The sequence below is a fragment of the Equus quagga genome, chromosome 1, assembly GCF_021613505.1.
Source record: "Equus quagga isolate Etosha38 chromosome 1, UCLA_HA_Equagga_1.0, whole genome shotgun sequence".
In the NCBI taxonomy this organism is placed as follows: Eukaryota; Metazoa; Chordata; class Mammalia; order Perissodactyla; family Equidae; genus Equus; species Equus quagga.
The window spans coordinates 17,170,791-17,192,862 of record NC_060267.1 but is presented as its reverse complement, the minus strand read 5'-3'; the positions used below and the strand labels follow the sequence as shown (position 1 = coordinate 17,192,862).

Sequence of the window (22,072 nt, the reverse complement as noted above, 5' to 3'; positions counted from 1 at the left end):
ACGGATGGAAGGGAAAACTTAATTGCTGCCCTAAAGGTTGGCATCTTTGTCCTAAGGACAATTAAGTTAGAGGCAAAGCGATACACAGAAAATATACAGAAGGCACTATACAGGTCACCTGTAACAGGTGCCAGGGGAAGGGTAGGGCCGCAAGCTCTCCTTGGGTACCACGAGTCTGCCAGTTTTAGTGCCAGCTGTCGCGGAGGGCACAGCCCGGCAGGCCCTTCCTTTTGGTGAGAAAGACAGCGACACAGAAGTATAAATACCGACAGCCTGTCGGTGGAACGGGACAGCCAGCGAAGATTCGAGTGATGGACTAATTCAGAAAAGGATAGACGCGAACTGGACTGGCAAAATAAATCTTTACGGAGCTGAGGCTTAAACTGGGCTTGGTAGGAGGGGAACGGATGACAGACCAAGATTTGGGGGGACATATCTCAGCCAGTTAGAGAAATTTGTAGAAATTACGCCCCTCGTGGAAAGGCTGTCAACGTGAGGTGACCTTGAATTGATGCGCGAAGGTGGAAAAAGGTTCAGGGGCGTAGTTTAACGGTTCTGCCTCCGCGCGCCCGACACAGAGAAAAGATCCTGTTTTGAGACAATACCTGCACGTATTTGGTTTTCCTCCGGTGGAGGCACAGGGAGGGGTGCGGGTTAGAGGACGAGGCCGACTGGGCGGGGCCAACGCGAGTGGGCGGGACTACGCGGGCCCTCCCTTCAGCTACTGGAGGCCAGGCAAGGGGGCGGGGTTTCCGGCGGCAGCGGCGATCGGGCGTCGGGTGACGCCAGGCGGACGAGTCGTCACGTGACACGGAAGTGACTACGAACAGGAAGAGGACGAAAAAAATAACCGTCCGCGACGCTGAGCCGAACCGGACCCGCAGCCACGATGAACAGCAAAGGCAAGGACAGGGGGCGGCTGAGGCCGTCGGGGGGAGTAGTGTTGGCCCGAGCGATCGGGCCTGGAGCCCAGGGTCACCAAACGCCAAACTTGGGGCCAGCTGCGCCGCGCTTCTCGGCCGGCTGCGGTCCAGGGGACTGAGCCAAACGCCTTCGTCATCCCCGAACTACGGCTGCTCGCTCCCTCCCGGCCCTTTTCCCCTTAAACTCTGTGGCGCAGTTTGGAGCTGCGGGCTCGGGTCGGGTGGGGGGGGGAAAGGCTTGTCACGATAGGCATCTGCAGGAGCAAATGGGGAGCTAGAGCAGGGATTTGGGTAGGCCAATGGAGAGCCGGCGGAGGCGGGGCACCGCGCTCCGGAACCACAGGCAGGCCCCCGGGCTTAACTGGTGAGGTGCCGGCGCTGGTGGGCGGGCCCGGGCCTGAAGGGTCTCTTTCCCCTTCACTTCACTAGCGGCCAGAACTTCTGGTTTCACTGGTCGTACCAAGGTGCCTGGGAGGGGAGCGCATGATCCTCATCCTCTGCAGTCAAAACATTCCACTTCACTCTCTCTCCGTCTCAAGGTTCACTTCCAGCATTCACTCTTTCTTGTGATTTGGAAGTCGACCTTGAGACTACCGAGAGCAGCGGCAGGCTGCACCCTTGAAACATGGGCAAGAACGGATGCCCCGACCTGTTCCGCATTCAGGAAGGAACGTGGGCTCAGCTAGATTTTCCTCTTACACCAGTAGGCTAGTGGGAACAGCGCTTTTCCTTTCCAGTTAGAATCCAGCATCTTCGGTTATAAGGATGCAAAGAGAGTGCTTATTATTTTGGCTCCAGGAATCAGGCCCTCCAGGGCAGTCTGTCTGCACATCCCCTTCTGCTTGCCCTACGAGGTTAGCTCCCCAATATGCCCTGCCCCATTTTGGTGGCTCTGTATGGTAGGCAACATGCAGTTTTTCTTGTCTTTCAGGTCAATATCCAACGCAGCCAACCTACCCTGTGCAGCCTCCGGGGAATCCAGTGTATCCTCAGACCTTGCATCTTCCTCAGGCTCCACCATATACTGATGCTCCACCTGCCTACTCAGAGGTGCTTCTGGTTTACTAAACTTGAACTGGTTGAGAATACTCTTGGGTCGCATTTTCAGTCCTTAGCTAAGTCTGAGTCCACATATTTATTTAGTCTTCACCAACAGAATAATCTAAAACACTATAGAGTTCAGCAGTTTCTTTTGGAGTTGAGAATGCATTATGTGATTATTTCATGTTATTTGGCACGGGCTGAGGTTAAGAAGATGAGTTTGCATTCCTTGAGCCTCACATTAGCTTTGGCAGGAAGTGATCCAGGAGAATATGGAGTGGTGGTGGTGGAAAGGCAACTTTATAACTCACAGAGTGTAATCTGCACAAGGAGAAGTACGAATTGACTCATTAAAGAGGAAATAGGAATGAAATCTGAAATAGGAATGTCATAAAGTAACATTTTGCCTTCTCTTCTGCCTCTTCTAGCTCTATCGTCCGAGCTTTGTGCACCCAGGGGCTGCCACAGTCCCCACCATGTCAGCTGCATTTCCTGGCGCCTCACTGTATCTTCCCATGGCCCAGTCTGTGGCTGTTGGACCTTTAGGTTCCACAATCCCCATGGCTTATTATCCAGTTGGTCCCATCTATCCACCTGGTTCAACAGTGCTGGTGGATGGAGGGTATGATGCAGGTGCCAGATTTGGAGCTGGGACTGCTGCTGGCAACATTCCTGTGAGTATGCACTTCTCAAAAAAAATTCAGCCCATGTGTATTTTAATTTTCTGAAATGACTACATATTCATCCTTTCACCATCCCTGGATAATAGTTGCTAGTATTGGTGCAACCATGACATCCACTAGCCAGGCAGAAAGCGGTTGAGAGGGCAGAACTGTGGCAGGTCAGTAGCATCTAGCACATTGACTGGGGTCTGAATTAACCAGATTCCTTTATTTTCCTGTTTTAGGAGTCCTGCCTGCTACTTTTTCAGTTCACTTTGGTACAGTGAACTGGTTTAGTAACATTCATTCCATAAGCATTTACTTAATATTTGCCATCAGCATGACATTGTATCAGGAACCATGATGATTAAAAAAGTAGAATGCATGATCTCTATTAAGTAGCTTTTAGAAAGATACTAGGGATTTTAGTTATGTCTCCTGCTTAGTTCTCCTATGCATGGGAATTAGAGCCTACGTGGTCCTTGCCAGGGCCATCTACTCTAGCCATATGCTAGAGATGGGGTGAGAACGGTGTCATTAGATGGAGCCTTTAGGTTATCCAATGGTCGTTTGAAAACTGTTGAGGGACCCTGTGGTCTAGGGCCATGGACTTGGCACCCGTTCCCTGTTTTCGGCATGTGGATAGGAATGATTTCCTATCCTGAAAATGCCGATGGGTCTGGACTCTCCATATTCAGAAGGTATCCATAGGCTTTATCTTGGAGCTGGAACCCTTTGAATAAGTTGTAGGCTCTCTTTCCTGTTTGTATCTTTGGGTTCACAGAGTATATAGACCTGCTTTAGAATGCAGATTGGTGGCAGAACTAGCTCTTTAAGATGCTAGTGGTAAGCACATTGCCAGTTTCCCTACAGGTCCTCTGTTTCACGTGTGTCCACTTGCCTTGTCTCAACTGCCTTGTGCCCAGTCAACCTTGTCTTTTCCTTTCAGCCTCCACCCCCTGGATGCCCTCCCAATGCTGCTCAGCTTGCAGTCATGCAGGGAGCCAATGTCCTTGTAACTCAGCGGAAGGGAAACTTCTTCATGGGTGGCTCAGATGGTGGCTACACCATCTGGTGAAGAACCAAGGCCACCTCTGTGCCGGGAAAGACATCACATACCTTCAGCACTTCTCACAATGTAACTGCTTTAGTCATATTAACCTGAAGTTGCAGTTTAGACACATGTTGTTGGGGTGTCTTTCTGGTGCCCAAACTTTCAGGCACTTTTCAAACTTAATAAGGAACCATGTAATGGTAGCAGTACCTCCCTAAAGCATTTGAGGTAGGGGAGGTATCCATTCATAAAATGAATGTGGGCGAAGCAGCCCTAAGGATCTTCCTTTAATTCCTCTGGAGTACTACTGCACCATACTGGTCTTTGCTTTTAGTAATAAAACATCAAATTAGGTTTGGAGGGAACTTTGATCTTCCTAAGAATTAAAGTTGCCAAATTACCCTGATTGGTCTTTAATCTCCTTTCAGTCTTTGATTTATATTACTTGTTATAAATGAAATGCATTAGTTGTCTGCCTTTTCCTTTCCATCCTTTGCCCCACATCCCACCCTCAGCCCTAGTCTTCCATCCCTTTCCACCAATCTCCATTGAATCAATGGTGCAGGACAGAAAGCCAGTCAGACTAATTTCCTTCTCTCCTTGCACTTCTCCCCACTTGTCATCTTTTAACTAGTCTTTCACAAGGATCCTCTGAAACCCCCTCTGTGCCCCAAGCACAGACCCTATAACTTCTGCTTTTGCATCTCCTCAGGCAGAAGTGGAGGATGTCTTTTGGACTCTCCTCATAGGTTGTCTCTTCATACATGAACCAAACCCAAGTTTGCTTTGGTGCCAGAAACACTGAGCTTTGTTTGAACAAAGGATATCAACACAAACTGTACTGTAAACACAGTTTGTTTATAATTTGAGGGGCAAAGGAGGAGGATGCATTTCGAAAGCCTGATGATTTCAGAGCCAAATTAAGGGGAGTTTTCAGATCAAAAATTGGTTACCATATATTGTCAGCGTCTGGTGCAGCCTCTCGTGGCTCCCAAGAATTCCTAAGGTGGGTTAATGGGGTCGTATTGTGAACGCCTCACTACAAGATGACTTGAGTCCAGTGAAATCTCATTAGGGTTAAGACTATTTCAGGGATCCTTATTTTGATTTTTGTTTTCAGCAATTGGATTTTATTTTATCTTATAATTTCAGTTCATCTAAATTTTGTGTTCTGTACATGTGATGTTTGACTGTACCATTGACTGTTATGGAAGTTCAGCGTTGTATGTCTCTCTCTACACTGTGGTGCACTTAACTTGTGGATTTTTTATACTAAAAATGTAGAATAAAGACTATTTTGAAGATTTGAATAAAGTGATGAAGTTGCATTACACCTCACTTCAAGGATTCTTTACTCAGCTCGGTTTTAGATTTCTTTCGTATATATCTTCTTTTATATCCCATCTGGAATTCAGATAGGTACTGCTGTCGTTCTGTTTTTTTAATGAAGGCTTTGAAATAAATGCAGGAGTACAAGGCTAAAATTTGACCATTTTCATGAGTTCCATTCTAGCTGTTTAACTTTTCTTCATTTTATTTCCTAAAGTCTTTCAGATCTTTTTTTAAAAAAATTATTTGAAGTATTGGCCCTGAGTTAACATCTGTGCCAGTCGTCTTCTATTTTGTATATGGGATGCCGCCACAGCGTGTCTTGATGAGCGGTGTCTAGGTCCACACCCAGGATCTGAACCCGCGAACCCTGGGCTGCAGAAGTGGAGTGTGCAAACTTAACCACTACACCACCAGACCTGCCCCCAGATTCTTAAAAGCCTATCATGCCACAGGAGTTGAGAACATAAACTTAGGAATAAGGGAATGACTCATTCTCCTAACTTGCCCTAAAGTTTGACTTGAGGAAGGTGTTTTAGTGTAAGTTCAGGGTGACCTTCAGTTTCTGCAAAGTTCCGTTTGGAGAAATACTGAAAACTGGAATCGAGGTTGCCAAGATTGATTCCTCAACTCTTGGGTCTTACTTTGGGTGGAATTGAGCTTGGACAATGGAGGCAATACATTTAAGACCTCAAAGGAGATTTAACTTAATTCCAAAGTTAACATCTGGGGAGCTCACGATTTTTACCAAAACATTGTGCCTTTTAAACGTACCTCATTTTGAGATGAAGATAGATCCAAGAAGCTTCTCTGAGCTTGATTTAAAGGACACTGATGAGAAAAGCGGGAGGTAGATTGTTCCTTGTTCCCTCTGTGTTTACACAGAATGGAGTCTGGGAAATTCTGGTCCTTGCCAGGATGGAGGCTAAACCAATTCATCTCCCAGGACCATTTTTGTTTCAAACCCCTGAGACTGTTCCAGAAACTTCCTAGGGTTCTTTTTGCTTGGGAGAGAACACAGGCAAAGGACTTAAGCAAAAGAAAATATCATTGAAGTTTAAGTAGGGATAAGTCAAAAAGATAGTTGTTACTTGCACCAATTTCTGTATCAATGAAAATTTTTAATTCTGATAAAAATAGCATAAGTAGGAGGTGGTTGGGGAATATGGAAAGGAAGGGCTCAGATTAAGGAATGTAGCACATTCGTTAGGAGGTGCGGTCTCCATGGTCTCCTGCTCCTCCTGGCCTGGCCTGGACTGTGGTATCCAGTCTCTGGGAAGAACTTCTATGGACAATATGTCCGCTCAGGCTGTCACTAGGTGGCCAGGCAGGGAACAGAGGAGCAGCCAGTGACCCTAACTCTCTTCTTCCCTTTGACCTGTGAAAAAAGTGAAGATGACGGTGCACATACTCAAACGCTGCCTGGTACAGCTCCACCTTGCCGGTCAGTCACAAACACGGGCTGTATTACAAAGGCCTGGCTAGAGACATCATTAGCAGCTTTCTCTGTGTCCCTGGTCCTTGGCGCCAGTGATGTTGGCATTTGGGCCTATGTCCTTGAAAGAGCTCAGGTTTGCCCATGTCAATCAATGCTGCTTACACATTTCAGATAAAACTTTCACCTAATAAATTAACTAGTGTGTTAGCACTGGAGCCTGGATTAGCTCCTTGGGGCCAAGACTCAGATGAAATATTCCTCCTTCTCCCTGCCCTTGGCTGAGTCACTCTCCATCTGGAGGATGGCGCTGGGCTCGCCTTCTGCGGGTTCGTAGGTGACGTAGCTGCCTTTGTTCTTGTACAGGTAAAAGAAGATCAAGATCACGACCGAGAGCAGGGTGAGGAAGACCACGGTGATAACAACTTGGGAAGGAGAGGGAAAATGCAGAGATGTTTCAGCATTGAGGATGTCTCTGGAACTCACGGGTCCCCAAATTAGATGGTTCCCTCAATTTTCATAAGGATCTCCTGTTCTAGTTAACTAGCGTCCATTTCCAGATCCACATTCCCCCACCCCACCCAAGTTCTGTGGGACGTGATATCTGGAGTTTCTCGGTGCTTAGGCCAAGCACACAAGGCTTTTGATTTCTGACAGAACTGAACGCCCCCTCAACCAGTTCCTGATGATTACGATAGAAACGAGAAGAAGGGAGACAGGAAATAGCTTATCCCAACAGGAAGGGTTTTTTAAATACATAGCCTCCTGTGGGGGTTTCTCTGATCCCTCCCATCCTCTTTCTCACCCACTTGACAAACCACACACATCCTCATCCCTACCCCATACTTGAATGTAGTGCCCGTATGCACCTATATCTATTTGTGGCCACCTCCCAACCTATCATTTACTAGCAGTGCCTCTGACACGAAGCCTCTAAGAGTCTTTTATAGCCGTGTGTGAGTGTGTGTGTGTGTGTAAGATAACCTTCATGCCCAAACGAGCCCGTTAATGGAGTTGGTCTCTAATTTGTGGTGCTTTCTGTATAGGGAAACTCCTGGCTCACCACAGTGGGTTCCTGGCTGTCTCTGGGGTAAGAGAGCCAGCCCCTGAACTTGGAAAGTCCCTTGGATTTGGCTCAGACCCTTTGTTACCTGCAATGAGTGCTGTGCTGGCTTCCGCTTCTGGGGACCGGGCCTCAGTGGCCTGCAGAATGGGGGTGGTTATCAGTTCTTCTGGAAAATTTAGAAAAGTGGAAAAGGAAACAGGGTGGATTCTTTTGTTCTAAAATATATGTTTGTCCTTCAAATTTCACCCTCCCCACATTCTTCCCCATTCAAAAATTTATCATTCAACTCCCAAGGTAAATCTGTATAAATAACCTGAAGAATACGAGAGAAAATAAACTACCACCCAAAGCCAACAAACATGGATTTTCTCTCTGCCTAATGCAGTGGTTAAGAGTATGGGCTCTAGAGCCTGAGCGATGAGGTTCGGACCTGAGCTCTGTCCTTCCCTAGCTGGTTGACCTTTGGAAAATTACCTAAGCCCTCTGTGCATCAGCTTCCTTACCTGCAAAATGGAAATAATAGTACTTACTTCATAGGTTTGTTGTGACATGTAGTAAGTAAACTCAGTAAGTATTAAGCTATTATTAGGAATGCATATTTTTACATAAATGAGATCAAATGATGAGTGTATATACATGTATATTTACTTTATACTATATGGCACATGCATTTCTTCAATGTTCTTACAAAATCTTTGTAAACATTATTTTTAAATAATGAAATAATGCTCCTCTCTTATTAAAACACCTTTTTTTGCACTTCTAGAGTAGGCCCTGCAATTTGAAAAGTTCTGAAGCAAGGCCTCTCCTGCACTAAAATATATCCCACACTTCCTCCTGCTATTGGTCTGTCTGTCCTCCTGAGTCCGACAGTCCCACCCCTACAGTCATTACCCAGGGCCGGGACACTACAAAACGAGTGGTCTCCACAAGCCTCTTCTAAGTATTCACGTGGGAAGTCGGAAGCGCTTCAGTTCTCTCCTAGTTAGCGTTTTAGTGTAGCGGTTTGAATAGCTAACAAGCAAAAGTTACTGCAGGACAGAGGTATCCTGGGGAAACAGGCTGGCCAGCCCTAGAATCACCGACAGGAGGCAGCTCAATATTCACTCAGTAAATAGCAACAGCAGCACTCGTTAACTGCACTCTTTGCTGGGGTCTGTGCTGGACACGCTGGGGACATAACGCTGAGCAAAACAGACACAGCCTGCCTTCACAGAGCTCACCCTCCACCACACCCCAGTTCACAGCAGGAACAACCTCCCCAGGAAGTACAATTTGAGCTTGGAGCCGAAGCAGGGGTAGAGATTTATGGGGTGAAAGGGTGGTGGTGGGGGCCCACATTCTAGGCAGAGAAGAGCCTGGGTCAAAGCTCTGAGATAAGAGGACTCCAAAGGCGGTGTGGCTGGAGCACAGGGCACGAGCATGGTTCCTGTCTAGGGCCTGACGCCTTCAGGTTTCCATCTAGGGCAAGTGAAATTCAGTCACTAGCAGTGGTCTGGTGAGCCTGGGAGCAGTATTAAGAGGGACCAACGGTGTTGAGGGGTCTTTTCACACAAGCCAAGGGGAGGCCTGGTGAACCCTCCTGGTCCTACAACAGAGTAAGCAGAGGTGGGCAGCCTGGAGTGCCTCCCGGTCCCAAGGCCAGGTGAAACCCTTCTCTACCGTTCCGCACTGTATCTTTAGGAATGGTGATACACTCAGCTACGTTGTGGCCTGGGGTGAATGGTTACCTCTCTTTTTTTTTTTTTTAAGATTGGCACCTGAGCTAACAACTGTTGCCAATCTTCTTTTTTTTTCTTTCTGCTTTTTCTCTCCAAATCCCCCAAGTACATAGCTGTATATCTTAGTTGTGGGTCCTTCTAGTTGTGCTATGTGGGATGCCACCTCAACGTGGCCTGATGAATGGTGCTGTGTCAGCGCCCAGGATCCGAACCGGCGAAACCCTGGGCCGCCGAAGCAGAGCACGCAAACTTAAGCACTCGGCCACGGGGCCGACACCAACATCTCTGGATTCAGTCATCTGTTCACTCTGTGACTGATGGCGACCATAGGCAACAAAGGTGACTGTGAGTTTGTTTCTACGTTGAGTGATTAAAAGGGGCAAGTGCTCTGGGTTTGAACCCTGCCCCAGCATAGGACTAGGCAACCTTGAGAAAGTTACTAAACCTCTCTGAGCCTCAGTTTCTTGCTTTGTCAAAGGGGAGTGTGGCGGGCAGCTTCTAAGATGGCTCACAAGGATCCCCACCCCTGGTATTTACACTCTTGAGTAAGCTCCTCCCCGCGGTGTAGGCTGGACGGTGACTTGCTCCTAACAAAGAGATTACAGCAAAAGTGATGAGACGTCACTTCTGAGATTATACTGTGACGTCCATCAAACAGAAGCCCTGAAATTTATCCACCTGATCCTTGCCTCAGACTGCCCCTCACCACACACACTTTCCTCCCCAAAATCTCCCAAGGCTGCACTCCATCTTCCCACCATTGATCTAGACTTCTGTAGAACTGCTCTTAGCTCTGCCTTTTTTAAACATTTGAGAACTTAAGAGATATAGAGCACTGAGAAGAATAATGTATGTACAGAAGTTTAAACGTAAAGATGACTAAGAGCCAGCTCAATCAATCAACAACAATTTACTTTGCACCTACCATGTGCCAGAGACACCGTCACAGAAGCTGGGAAAACAGCAGTGCTAAGGTCAACCAGGGACCCCACCACGGAGCTGAAGTGTAGTGAGGGTTCGCAGAACAGATCCATATGACTCTCTGGAAAGGGAGTCTGGGAGGGAAGATGATTCCCAGGTGGGAAATTGTGCAAATTATCCCAATTCTAACAGCTGCCACTTAGTAAGTCCCTGCTTTGTGCTGGGTGCTTTATATACATAATTATTAATCTTCACAATACCAATAACTTCAAAGTAGGTGTTTTTATTTGCTAATGTGGACCCTGAGGCCCAGGGAGAGTTAAGTGACATGCCTCGTATTACACTTAAAGAGACGGTGGATGGATTCGAGATCCAAATCCAGGATCACCCACTCCAGAACCCAAGCGAGGTATTTACACTAACCCTTCCTACCACCGTCCTCTTCTTTTTTTCCAATAGGGAAAAAGAGGAAGAGGTAGTGAAAGATAACTGTGAGGCAGCACAAGCTTTCCAGAAAGTTAAAAGATACGGACAAAGGCAGAAGAAAAAGCAGACGCCCACAGTCAACTACAGACTGGTGCCACAGAGCACTCCAACACGAACTCGCTCATTGGCGACTGGTAAATAGGGAATGAGGTCTGCGTAATGCGGAAGTCATGGTGGTTCATACGCAACTTCCCCAGCTTTCTGTCTGATGTGATCAGAGGCCAGCTTTCTACGACTAAAGAGAACATTTCAGCAATATTGAAAGACCTGAAGAAACATAAAATTCAATAGAAGTGCCTTCCTTAGATGTAGTTATTGTTTGGTTTCCATTTATATTAAGGCATCTGGTGAAGCAATAAGTACAAATGAAGAAGGTACACAGAAATTTACTTCTCTAGGAAAACAATGGATAAAGAAGGCAGATCCTACATCAGATTTTTATTTTTGATGACAATGGTCTCTGCTGGAAGTGCAGGCTCTCTGGAATCTACTTCTAAGAGGAGGAATCCCACACTCTCCAGGGCTCAGGGGGCAAAGGACCAACATGGATTCAAGGTTCAAATGCTGGTAGAGATTCAACTGCCAATATTTTTATTGAGATTCTTGTTGTAGTCTTAGGATCCTCCTTACAAAGTTTCCTAAGTTTTGAGTGGTCTGCCCCAATCCTGTTTTTCCTGTAAGCCCATTTTTAGTAACGTGATTTCAGAATGTGAGTCTTTCAACAAATGCACATAAAGTTTTACGGCAGAAATGCTTACAGTAGAGGCTGTCAGAGACTTAGAAGAGCAGCGCCAGGAAGCTTTATATAGCTCGAGCTGGCAGACAATTTGAAGGACAATTTAAAAAGCAGTATATTTGGAGCAAGAACAGGGAAAGGAGTAGGCTTGCTGTTTGGGTCTGAAGGCGTCGGGTTGGAGGTAACAGAAAGCAGAACCCCCCGGGCCCTTTTGCCTCTGTCTCCGATCAAAGAGAATGATTTTTGCACTAAAGGAGCAGCAGGAGCCTTGGTGAGCTCAAGGGAAGGGATGCAATCCAGAAAGTGCCAGGCTAATCTAAAAGGGATCCAGAAAAATGACAGGCAAGGGCGCTGAAAGAACATGTGAAGGGATCACGACTGGTGATGTAGGAGCTTCTGAGAAAGAGAGAGAGGGGCCAGGAGCCTCAGGGGCCATGGAAAGAAGGCAGATGCTGTAAGCAACTAGTGAGCTTCACGTAGTTTCCCAGCAAAATTCTAGAACAAGTCACTAGGGCCTGCTTTAAGGGCCTTGATCTTGAAACAGCAAGCATTAGGAGCTAGTATAGGACCACTACCAACAAGCTGGGCCAGACAAGCCACACAGCCTTCCTGGATTGAGATTCACAGACAGGGAAATTAAAAAGTTAATCCAACAAGTATTTATTGCGTGTATACTCCGTGCCAGGCTCTGCCCTTGGCTCTGGGCATAGAGCAGTGACCACAACAGGTAAAAGCCCATGCCCTCACGGTTCCTTAAAAAATTAAAGAGAATTATCATATAATCCAGCAATTCCACTTCTGGGTATATGTCCACATGCAAGCAGGAACTTGAAAAGATATTCGTACACCAATGTTCACGGCAGCATTACTCACAATAGCCAAAAAGTGAAACAACTCAAGCGTCCATGAACAGATGATTGGATAAACAAAATGTGGTATATACATACAACGGAATATTATTCAGCCTTAAAAAGGAAGGAAATTCGTTGTGGCATTATATACAATAGCCAAGACTTGGAAGCAACCTAGGTGCCCATCAAGGGACAAATGGATAAAGAAGATGTATTTATACACGATGGACTACTACTCAGCCATAAGAAATGACGAAATCCGGCCATTTGCGACAACATGGATGGACCTTGAGAGTATTATGCTGAGTGAAATCAGTCAGAGGGAGAAAGTCAAATACCATATGATCTCACTCATAAGTAGAAGATAAAAACAGCAGAAAAAAAAACAAAACATAGCATTGGAGATTGGACTGGTGGTTACCATTGGGGAAGGGGGAGGGGGAGGGCAAAAGGGGTGATTAGGGTCACATGTGAGGGGATGCACTATAATTAGTGTTCGGGTGGTGAACATGATGTAATGTATCCAGAATTTGAAATATGATGTTCATCCGAAAAAAATAAAAATTAAAAAAATAAACAAAATAGAAAAAAAATTAAAAAATAAAATTAAAAAAAAGGAAGGAAATTCGGACACATGCTACAGCACGGATGAACTTGGAAGACATTATGCTAAGCGAAATAAGCCAGTCACAAAACGACAAACATCATACGATTCCACTTATATGAGGTGCCTAGAATAGTCAAATTCATAGAGGCAGAAAGCAGAATAGTGGTTATCAGGAGATGGGAGGACGGGAGGGGGGAGTTATTGTTTAGATAGAGCTTCAGTTTTGGGTGATGAAAAATTTCTGGAGACGGATGGTGGTGACGGCTGCATAACAATGTGAATGTACTTAATGCCACAGAACCAAATACTTAAAAATTGTAAATTTTATGTTCTGTAGAATTTTACCACAGTTAAAAGAAAAAACCCTTTCTCCATACAGTTTACATTCTGAGAGGGGGAAGACGGACAAGAGACAAGATAAATAAGTAAAAGATATACTATATTGGATGCTGATTAGTCCTATGTAGAAAAAAAGCGCGAAGGGGCATAGAGACTTGTGGATGTGGCATAGAGGATGTGGCTGGGGAGGTCAGGGAAAGTCTCCCTGATGAGGTGACTTGAGGAAAGACCTATGGAAGGTGAGGAGGGCAGACCAGCAGAGACCTGGGAGAGGAACATTCCAGGCCAAGGGAACAGGGAGTTCCAGCCAGGGCTATCCATAATAGGAAAAGCACCTGGGGCCATCGCACGGTTGGCAGGTTAAAGGCGCAGCACGGAGGTCACTTGAAGGGAGCAAAGGAGACAGCAGAATGAGACGAAGTCAAGGGGGCTGTGTGACATGGGTGTTGTAGGCCATGGAGGGCCTTTGGCTTTTCCAGTGAATGAGAGGGGAACCTTTCAGAGGTTTTTGAGCAGAGAATGATTGGATTTATATTTTAAAGCAGTGCTTCTCAAACTTTGCTGTGCAAAAGAATCTCCTGGGGACCCTGTTAAAATGCAGATTCTGATTCTGTAGGTCTGGAGTGGAGCCTGAAATTCCAAAGACAGCACTTCTGAAACCCTAAGACCACCATGTTGTGAGGAAGCCCAATCTAGTCTACTGGAGGATGAGAGACCACATGGGGGAAAACCGAGGCACCCTAGGCTCAGCTGACAGTGAGTCCCAACTGCTAGACGTGTGAGGGAGGTCATCTGGGACCTTCCCGCGGACTGCAGCTGCATGAGTGAGCCCAGGTGAAGCCAGCAGACGAGTGCCCAGCAACTCATAGAATTGTAAGAAACAATGAATTGCTATTTTTTTTCTTGCTGGGAGAGATTCACCCTGAGCCAACATCTGTTGCCAAACTTCCTCTCTTTCTGTTTCCTCCCCAAAGCCCCAGTACATAGGTGTATATTCTAATTCTATGTCCGTCTATTTCTTCTGCGTGAGCCGCTGCTACAGCATGGCTATTGACAGACAAGTGGTGTGGTTGCACGCCTGGGAACAGAACCTGGGCCAACAAAGCAGAGCGTGCCAAACTTTAGCCACCAGGCCATCAGGGCTGGCTCAATTGCTATCTTTTTAAGCCACTAAAAGTAGCAATAGGTAATTGAAACAGAAATTGACGTCAAAGGATCCTTTTGACTGCAGTGTGGGCAACAGGCTGCGGGAAGGTGCGGAGGTGGAGAAGCAGGTTGTGCTCGGCACCAGGGCACAGTCACGTTCACTCAAAGAGGGGGCCTTCTCCTAGTTTGCAGGAAAGCATTGACTGGGTCTAGCAACAGCCCAGTGAGAAAGTGGAGGGATTCTGGATGTATTCTGAAGCTAAGACTGATAGGATGTGGGGTGGAGTCAAGGATGACACCAAGGGTTAGGGCCTGAGTAACTGGAGGGAGGGAGGGCAAGGTGTTACCAGAGCGGGGGAAGCCTGCAGGAGGATCAGATTTGGAAGGGACGATCCAGAGCTCAATTTTGCATATGACTCCTTATTAGATATCCAAGTGCAGATGTTAAGACTGGAATCCGGGAAGAGGTCTGGACTGGAGATTTAAAAAGTCAGCATATTTAAGACGATGAGCCTGGGTGAGATCACCAAGTGAGAAGTCCAGATAAAAAGGACCAAGGACTGAGCCCAGGGAAGAAACAGCAAAGGAGACTGAGAAGTAGCAGTCAAACAGATCAAGTACAAGGGCCACTGAGTCTTGTCATGCAGAGTATTGAACGACTCTGACAAGAGCAGCTTTGGTGAAGTGCTAAGTATAAACCCTTGGTTTACAGCGGGTTCAGGAAAAAATGGAAGGAGTGCAACTGGAGGCAGAATACAGATAAACTCTTTTTTTCTGTAAAGATGAACAGAGAAGTGGGGCTGTATCTGGAGGGAGAAGGGAGTTCCAGTTTTGTTTGTTTATTTTTGCTTTGTTTTTAGGAGGGAAGAAGTGACAGCATGTTTATGTACAGATAGGAATGACTCAGAAGAGAGGCAACAACTGATGATGCATCAGAAGACAGTGGCTGGAACCTTGTCCTTGAAGGGGTGGGGTCTAGTGCACAAACAGAGGGGCTGGCTCAGACAGAGCAGAGATGGTCCATTACGAACGTGCACATGGGCACAGAGGAGGGAGCAGGTGAGTGGGGGAGTGGGGGCCTTTAGCATTCCTCTTCTGAGAACTTCAATTTGCTCAAGAAGTAGAATGCAAGGTCATCAATTGACAGTGAGGACGGGGAAGGGCTGAAGGAGGGTTGAAGGTGCTGCATGAGTAGACAGCGTCTCATCACAGAACATGTGAAAAGACTGCTTATGATACCCTTGTGGAGTAACAGAGCCTGGCTATCAGGACCAACTGGGGTAGTAACTGACTGTCCAGGAATGGAGCAATGCCAGTCTAAGCAGTTCTTCCACTGGGATTTGACTTTTTCTGTTTTTGAATTGATATTATTATGTCAAACCATGCCAGGACCAAACTAAGAGCTTTATGTAATTTAAAATAAAAATATTAAATCATAAAACAAGTAAAAGAAAATCTAATAAGGTAATTTTCCCCTTATGATAATGACTCTGGTTTTTTGGTTTCTTTTTTCAATATTGTGAATACTAAATTCTTTGCAAGATCTTTTGTTTTGAGTTCCACTCATTGGTGCCTTCCACGCAGGCTTACTGTTGAAGGGCTGGGTGCCCTTTGAGTAAATGCAGAGCCCTGCCGACCCAGGGAAGGATCCACAAATCTGTGAAAGACTCAAAGCTAGGGAAGCAACCAGCAAGCTGATAAACACAGGGATTTCAAATGACTGGAGAAATGGGCCAAATTCACCAAGATGAGAATTTAACAGAGTCCTTGCCCTTAGGTCCCGGAAGCTAACCACTCAAAAGTAAAATGGGGGAAGAATGAGGAAGCCACAGCTTAGCAGCAGCATATATAAAAGATTTACAATGGGATCACTAGAAGCAGCTGGCACTGGAAGGACATACCCCAAACAGCCTAAGAGTGATAGCATCAACCCGCCCAGGGTCACCCAGCAGTTATCTGAGCATGGTTTCAAATCCTGTGTCTCCATTCCACGGTTCTTTCCACCACACACCACCAACTCTCCAAGTGCGTCCACTGGATTTGGTTCTCTGAGTTTTACAGCAGAATGGAAAGGGTTCCCACTGTAGCACTGGTTGCAAGAGTGACACATATCTGAATGTCCGTTGGCAGAGGAATGATTAAAAAAATTACAGGTCATTCATTCTGGAAACACTATACAGTTGTTAAAAACAATGTGGTGGATCTGCAATTACTGGGACAGGATATATGGTTAGATGAACAAAGTAAATTGCTAGGGCAGCATGTGTAATATGATTACAAGTTTGTAAAAAAAAGTAAATTAAAATAAAACTATAAACACACATATATATATGTGCCTATATGTACATAGGAAAGGTCTAGAAGGCTATTCCCTGAGGGGCATGTAATAGCTTCTTTTTTTTCCCAGTTATTTTATTGAGGTCATAATGGTTTATATCATGGTGTAATTTCAGGTTTACACTATTATTTATCAGTTTTGGCATAGACTGCATTGTGCTCACCACCAAGAGTCTAATTTTTATCCATCACCATAAATATGTGCCCCTCTACTGCTTTTGCCCACCCATCTACCCTCTTCCCCTCTGGTGACCACTAATCTGTTCTCTTTGTCCATGTGTTTGTTTGTCTTCCACATATGAGAGAAATCAAGCAGTATTTGTCGTTCTCTGTCTGGCTTATTTTGCTTAACAGAATACCCTCAAGGTCCATCCATGTTGTTGCAAATGGGGATTTTGTCTTTTTTATGGCTGAGTAGTGTAATAGCTTTTTAATGAAAAAAATAAACAACAACTAAGTAAACTAAGTTCAGGAAGCCTGGCATAAAAGCAGGGGAAATGGCTTACAGCTCCCCCCCCATTATCTCCTATTCCTACCCCATTTCTCTCCTGCCTCCTGGTCCAAACAAAGGAATAACAACATTACCCTCTTCCTTCCCTTCTCAGGCTTACAAAGACTGTAGCGCTGTTTTTCTCTTAGGTGGGAGGCCTGGGACAGAGGACCACAAGATCTGAGGCTCCACCCAAATCCTGACCAACAGCAAAGGAACTTCAAGATCTATTTTGCTCACTTACCCTTTTCCTTTGTTAACCCAGATACTGGCTGGTTTCTTTGTGGCCCTTGTTCTGGGACTAAATCTCTTATCACTGAGGCATCAGATCCTTTGCCACCTGAGTCTGCCAACCTACTTATTTGCTCTAGACCTGCCCAACAAAGGGCGGCTCCCCCAATTCTCCTTTCCATGGGAACCCGCCCTGGAATTCTGCTCCCTTTGTCCTTCCTTCTCTGTCATGCGCCACAGCCAGCAGAGTGGAGTGAGACTCTGAGAGCAGTATACCATGGTGGAAAGAACACAGGCTTTGTAATAAAACAGACTTGGCACAAAATCCTGCCTCTGCATTGTTAGCCACCTGACCTTGGGAGAATTTCTGAATCTCTGAAAATTTCTTAATTTCCTTGAACTTCAGTTTTTGCTTCTGTAAAATGAGAATAAAACCTGCTCACAGGGTTGTGGTGAGGAATAAGCAAGACGAAAAACGCTGAGCGTCTAATACAGAGTGAGGACAACCTAGGGGGCAGCTAGTGTGATGAGAAGGTAAGGGATTGGCTTCACGGGGGGGTGGGGAGTCCACAATGCTAGGGTGCACCCCACCCTACTTCCAGCAGGGTGATTTATATACTCGGCACAGCAGGCCTGGTGCCTGGGGTCCACAGTACTGCTTCTCGGGGCTCAAGGAAATGTTTTTTAATGATTTTAATTGTTATGATTTTAACTTCTTTTAAAATCAGAAGAAGGGGCTGGCCCCGTGGGCCTGTGGTTAAGTTCATGGCTCTGCTTCGGCGGCCCAGGGTTTCACCGGTTCGGATCCTGGGCGCAGACATGGCACCGCTCATCAGGCCATGCTGAGGTGGTGTCCCACATGCCACAACTAGAAGGACCTACAGCTAGAATATACATATATATATATATATACTGGGGGGCTTCGGGCAGAGGAAGAAGAAGAAAAAAAAAGATTGGCAACAGTTGTCTGCTCAGGTGCCAAACTTTAAAAAAAAAAATCGGAAGAAAAAATGGAACATTTAGGTCAAGGAAATTGTAATATTGTTATATCAACCATTAATTATAAATATAACTATCAATGATTTTACTATATTAATATATTCTTCCTTACATCAATGTAGCTGTAAAATACAATTTTTGATATGTATCTTTTTTAATGGAGGAAGGGGCCTACAGAGGCAAAAGTGCCCAGGACCCAGGCAGGTCATCATGAGCCCTGGCCTTCTACATTCCCAAAGGATGTTTCCTTTAGGAGCTCTTTATAGATTGACTGGGGTAAAGGGATGTGAAGAGGTGGGGAGGTGGGGAAGAGGTGGTCAAGACCCTCAGTGATCCCATCCTTCAAAACACAAGCCCTCACACTGTCTGTGGTTTCTCCCTTCCTGTTTCTGAATTTACATTTGCTTGGACCCAGTGGGTAGGAGACTGTATGACAGGTCATTGTGTCAAGAATATAAATATACAATTCAACAACAATAAAAAGAAGCCAATTAAAAAATGGGCAAGGACTTGAATAGACATTTCTCCAAAGAAGATATACAGATGGCCAATAAGCACGTGAAAAGACTCAACGTCACGAATCATTAGGGAAATGTAAATCAAAACCACAATGAGATACCACTTCACACCCATTAGGACGGCTGCTATAAAAAAAACCCCAAAAAACAAAAAACAGAAAATAACATGTGTTGTCAAGGATGTGGAGAAATTGGAACCTTGTGCATTGCTAGCGGGAATGTAAAATGTTACAGCCGCTATGGAAAACAGTACAGCAACTGCTCAAAAAATTAAACATAGAATTACCACATGATCCAGCAATTCCACTTCTGGGTATATACGCCAAAGAACTGAAAGAAGGAACTCGAAGTGAGAGTTGTACACCCATGCTCATAGCACTATTATTCACAACAGCCAAAAGGTGGAAGCAACCCAAGTATCTATCAATGGATGAATGGATAAACAAAATTATATATATTAATATATTAAAAATGATATATATATTATTCAGCCTTAAAAAGAAAGGAAATTGTGACACATGTACAACATGGATAGACCTCAGAGATGTTATGCTAAGTAAAATAAGCCAGACACAACAGGCAAATATTGTATGATTCCACTTTTATGAGGTCCCTAGTCAAATTTATACAGATAGAAAGTATAACGGTGGTGGCCAGGGACTGGGAGGAAGGGGAACCGGGAGCTATTGTTTAAGGATACAGAGTTTCAGTTTGGGAAGGTGAAAAAATTCTGGAGATGGATGGTAGCTGATGGTTGCACAACAATGTGAATTTTTTTTTTAAGATTGGCACCTGAGCTAACATCTGTTTTCAGTCTTCTTTTTTTCTTCCTCTTCTCCCCAAAGGCCCCCAGTACATAGTTGTATATTCTAGTCGTAGGTCCTTCTGGTTCTGCTATGTGGGACGCTGCCTCAGCATGGCCTGACGAGTGGCGCTAGGTCTGTGCCAAGGATCCGAACCGGTGAAACCCTGGGTCTCCAAAGTGGAGCATGCAAACTTAACCACTTGGCCATGGGGCCGGCCCCACAATATGAATGTTCATACTACTGAATCATACACCAAAAAACGGTTAAAATGGTAACATTTATATTATGTATCTCTTACCACAAATTCAAAAAGACAAAAATAAGAATGTAATAGTTCCCCTTTTGCCCAAGTCCTAATTCTTCAGCTAGGTACCCAAGCATCACCTCTTTTCCCTATGGGCATGTTTATCCTGAGGTCCTCCGCTCTCTCCTCCAGGACTCCTTCCAGGGGACACACAGTTTCTGTAGTTTCACACACATGTGTCCCTTTATCTGGAATACCCGCTGCACCCCTCTTTGCCTGTACAAACCTTACCCATCCTTCAAGGGGAAGAGCTCCAGGCTTTCCCTACTCATGAAGCCCTCCCTGACCAATGTAGACTTCCACCCATTTCTCCCTTTTCTTATCTCTCAGCAGACAACAGTCCGAACTGCATGTACCACCAGTCACAGAGGATGCTGTCTTAGACTTCCCCTGGGGCTGTGACTCACCTGTTTCCACAGCAGTAAAACAGAGAATGTCTGTGCTAATGACAAATGTGTGTGTATATGAAAATAAAGGTGTATCCACCAACCAAGGTTTTGTTCCTCTTACGCTAACTAGCACATAATGACAACAATCCATGAAGACCTGATGGTTTGTCCTGCTCAGCTTGCTTATGAAATGAAAGGTGGGAATCCATTCCCAATGTGATGAGAGGTAGATCCCTGCCTGAGCACAGCTCTGGGGAACCACGGGTTTTTGATGCTGGAGTGTGTCCTCAGATGAGTGGAATAAGAAAGCAGGCAGAATTCCTTTCCAGGAAAAGGTGGGCTTCTAACAAGCACCCACAATAATAATAACCAATGTTATTGAGTGCTTACTAGATATGAGACTCTGTGCTAGGTGTTTAGTGGGTTATCCCACTTAATCCTCGCAAACGACCTCATAAGATGGTACTATTTCCCCCACTTTGCAAATGAGGAAACTGGAGCTTAGAAGGTAGATAAGTCATTCAAGGTCATAAAGCTTTAAGTGGTAGTGCCAGGAACTGGCCCAGGTCCCTGAGACTTAGATTCAGATGGCACTAAAGTGTCCGCTCTTATCGCCTTCTGCTTCCTCCCAGCACCTTTCCCGGTGTGAGGCAGGGAGAGAGGAGGGAGGGTCTCCCATCTGGGCCGAAGGTAGGGGATGTTGAACAAGTTTCTACCTTTCTCCGGTAGGAAAGGCCTTCACCTACCTCCTGGAGAAGGCGTGGTCAGGAGGCTAGCCATTGCAGCCAGTGGATGGTCACCTTGAGGGAGGAGCAGATCTGTAGGAAGAGGGACAAAGAGGAATGAGGTGGGTGGGCCCCTGCCTGGGGCTGGAGACTTCTGGAAATCCCAGAAAAGCCTTTGGTGCCAGGTTTTCCTGAGTCTCTTCCCATTTCCTCTCTTCTCCCTGGAGCGGGTCCTAAACTCTTCTCTATCGGTGTCCCTGCACATCTCCTCAGGCTGCAGGCACCCGAGCAGATCCGAGACCTCCCGCATTTGGGGTGCGTTACCTGTGAACGTTCTACCCCGAGATCCTTTCACAGGCCACCACATTTACCTAAGAGATTTCTCAAGCCCTGACAAAGTTAGGCAAAGGTATGCAAACGCGGTCCCAGGTACCCAGCTCTTTCACGGCCGGGGGCCGGACGCAGCCTCCACTAGGGGTCAGGAGAGGCCCGGGCGGCGGGCCGCGCGCCCCGGCTCAGGTGCGGCTGGGGGCTGGGACGCGCCTGCGAGTGGGCGCCAGGCCGGGGACCTGGAGGTGAGGGTCGTCTGTCGCCTTCCGGCCCGCCGGCGACAGCCCGTGGTCCCGGCTCGGCCCGCTCCCCGCGGACCTCCTTTCGTGGTCCCCCGCGCCGGCCGCGCACGGTCGCCCGGACCCCATAAGCCGGCCCCTAGGGCCGAACCCCGCTGGGCCCAGGACGCGCCCCGGGCCCCTGGACGCTCCGCGGACGCCGGCGCCCACCCCGAGGAGCCGCCCCCGGCCCCGCGTTACCCGCACGGGCAGGGCTCGCCGCGCCCCCCGGCGCCGCGACGGCAGCTCCGGCCGCTCTGGCTCGCAGCTCCCGCGGGGCCGCGGTGGCCGCGGTGGCGGCGGGGAGCGTGGGCGGCCCGGCCCCCCGGCGCGTCCCCTCCCCGCGCG

The 22,072-nt window shown here is 46.6% G+C and overlaps 2 protein-coding genes across 2 annotated transcripts; one reads left to right on the top strand and one right to left on the bottom strand.

Annotated features, from left to right (window-relative positions):
* The first annotated feature begins 751 nt into the window (after positions 1–751).
* DAZAP2 (DAZ associated protein 2) lies at positions 752–3,849 on the top strand. Its single transcript, XM_046659107.1, has 4 exons — positions 752–902; positions 1,855–1,973; positions 2,393–2,638; positions 3,576–3,849. The coding sequence occupies exons 1-4, from the start codon at positions 890–892 to the stop codon at positions 3,702–3,704; spliced, it is 507 nt and encodes a 168-aa protein (XP_046515063.1). The 5' UTR covers positions 752–889; the 3' UTR covers positions 3,705–3,849.
* A 2,260-nt stretch (positions 3,850–6,109) lies between these two features.
* Positions 6,110–22,032, bottom strand: SMAGP (small cell adhesion glycoprotein). Its single transcript, XM_046659118.1, has 4 exons — positions 21,926–22,032; positions 21,138–21,209; positions 7,596–7,676; positions 6,110–6,869 (listed from the first exon to the last, which is right to left on the bottom strand). The coding sequence occupies exons 2-4, from the start codon at positions 21,169–21,171 to the stop codon at positions 6,691–6,693; spliced, it is 294 nt and encodes a 97-aa protein (XP_046515074.1). The 5' UTR covers positions 21,172–21,209; positions 21,926–22,032; the 3' UTR covers positions 6,110–6,690.
* Positions 22,033–22,072: the final 40 nt, after the last annotated feature.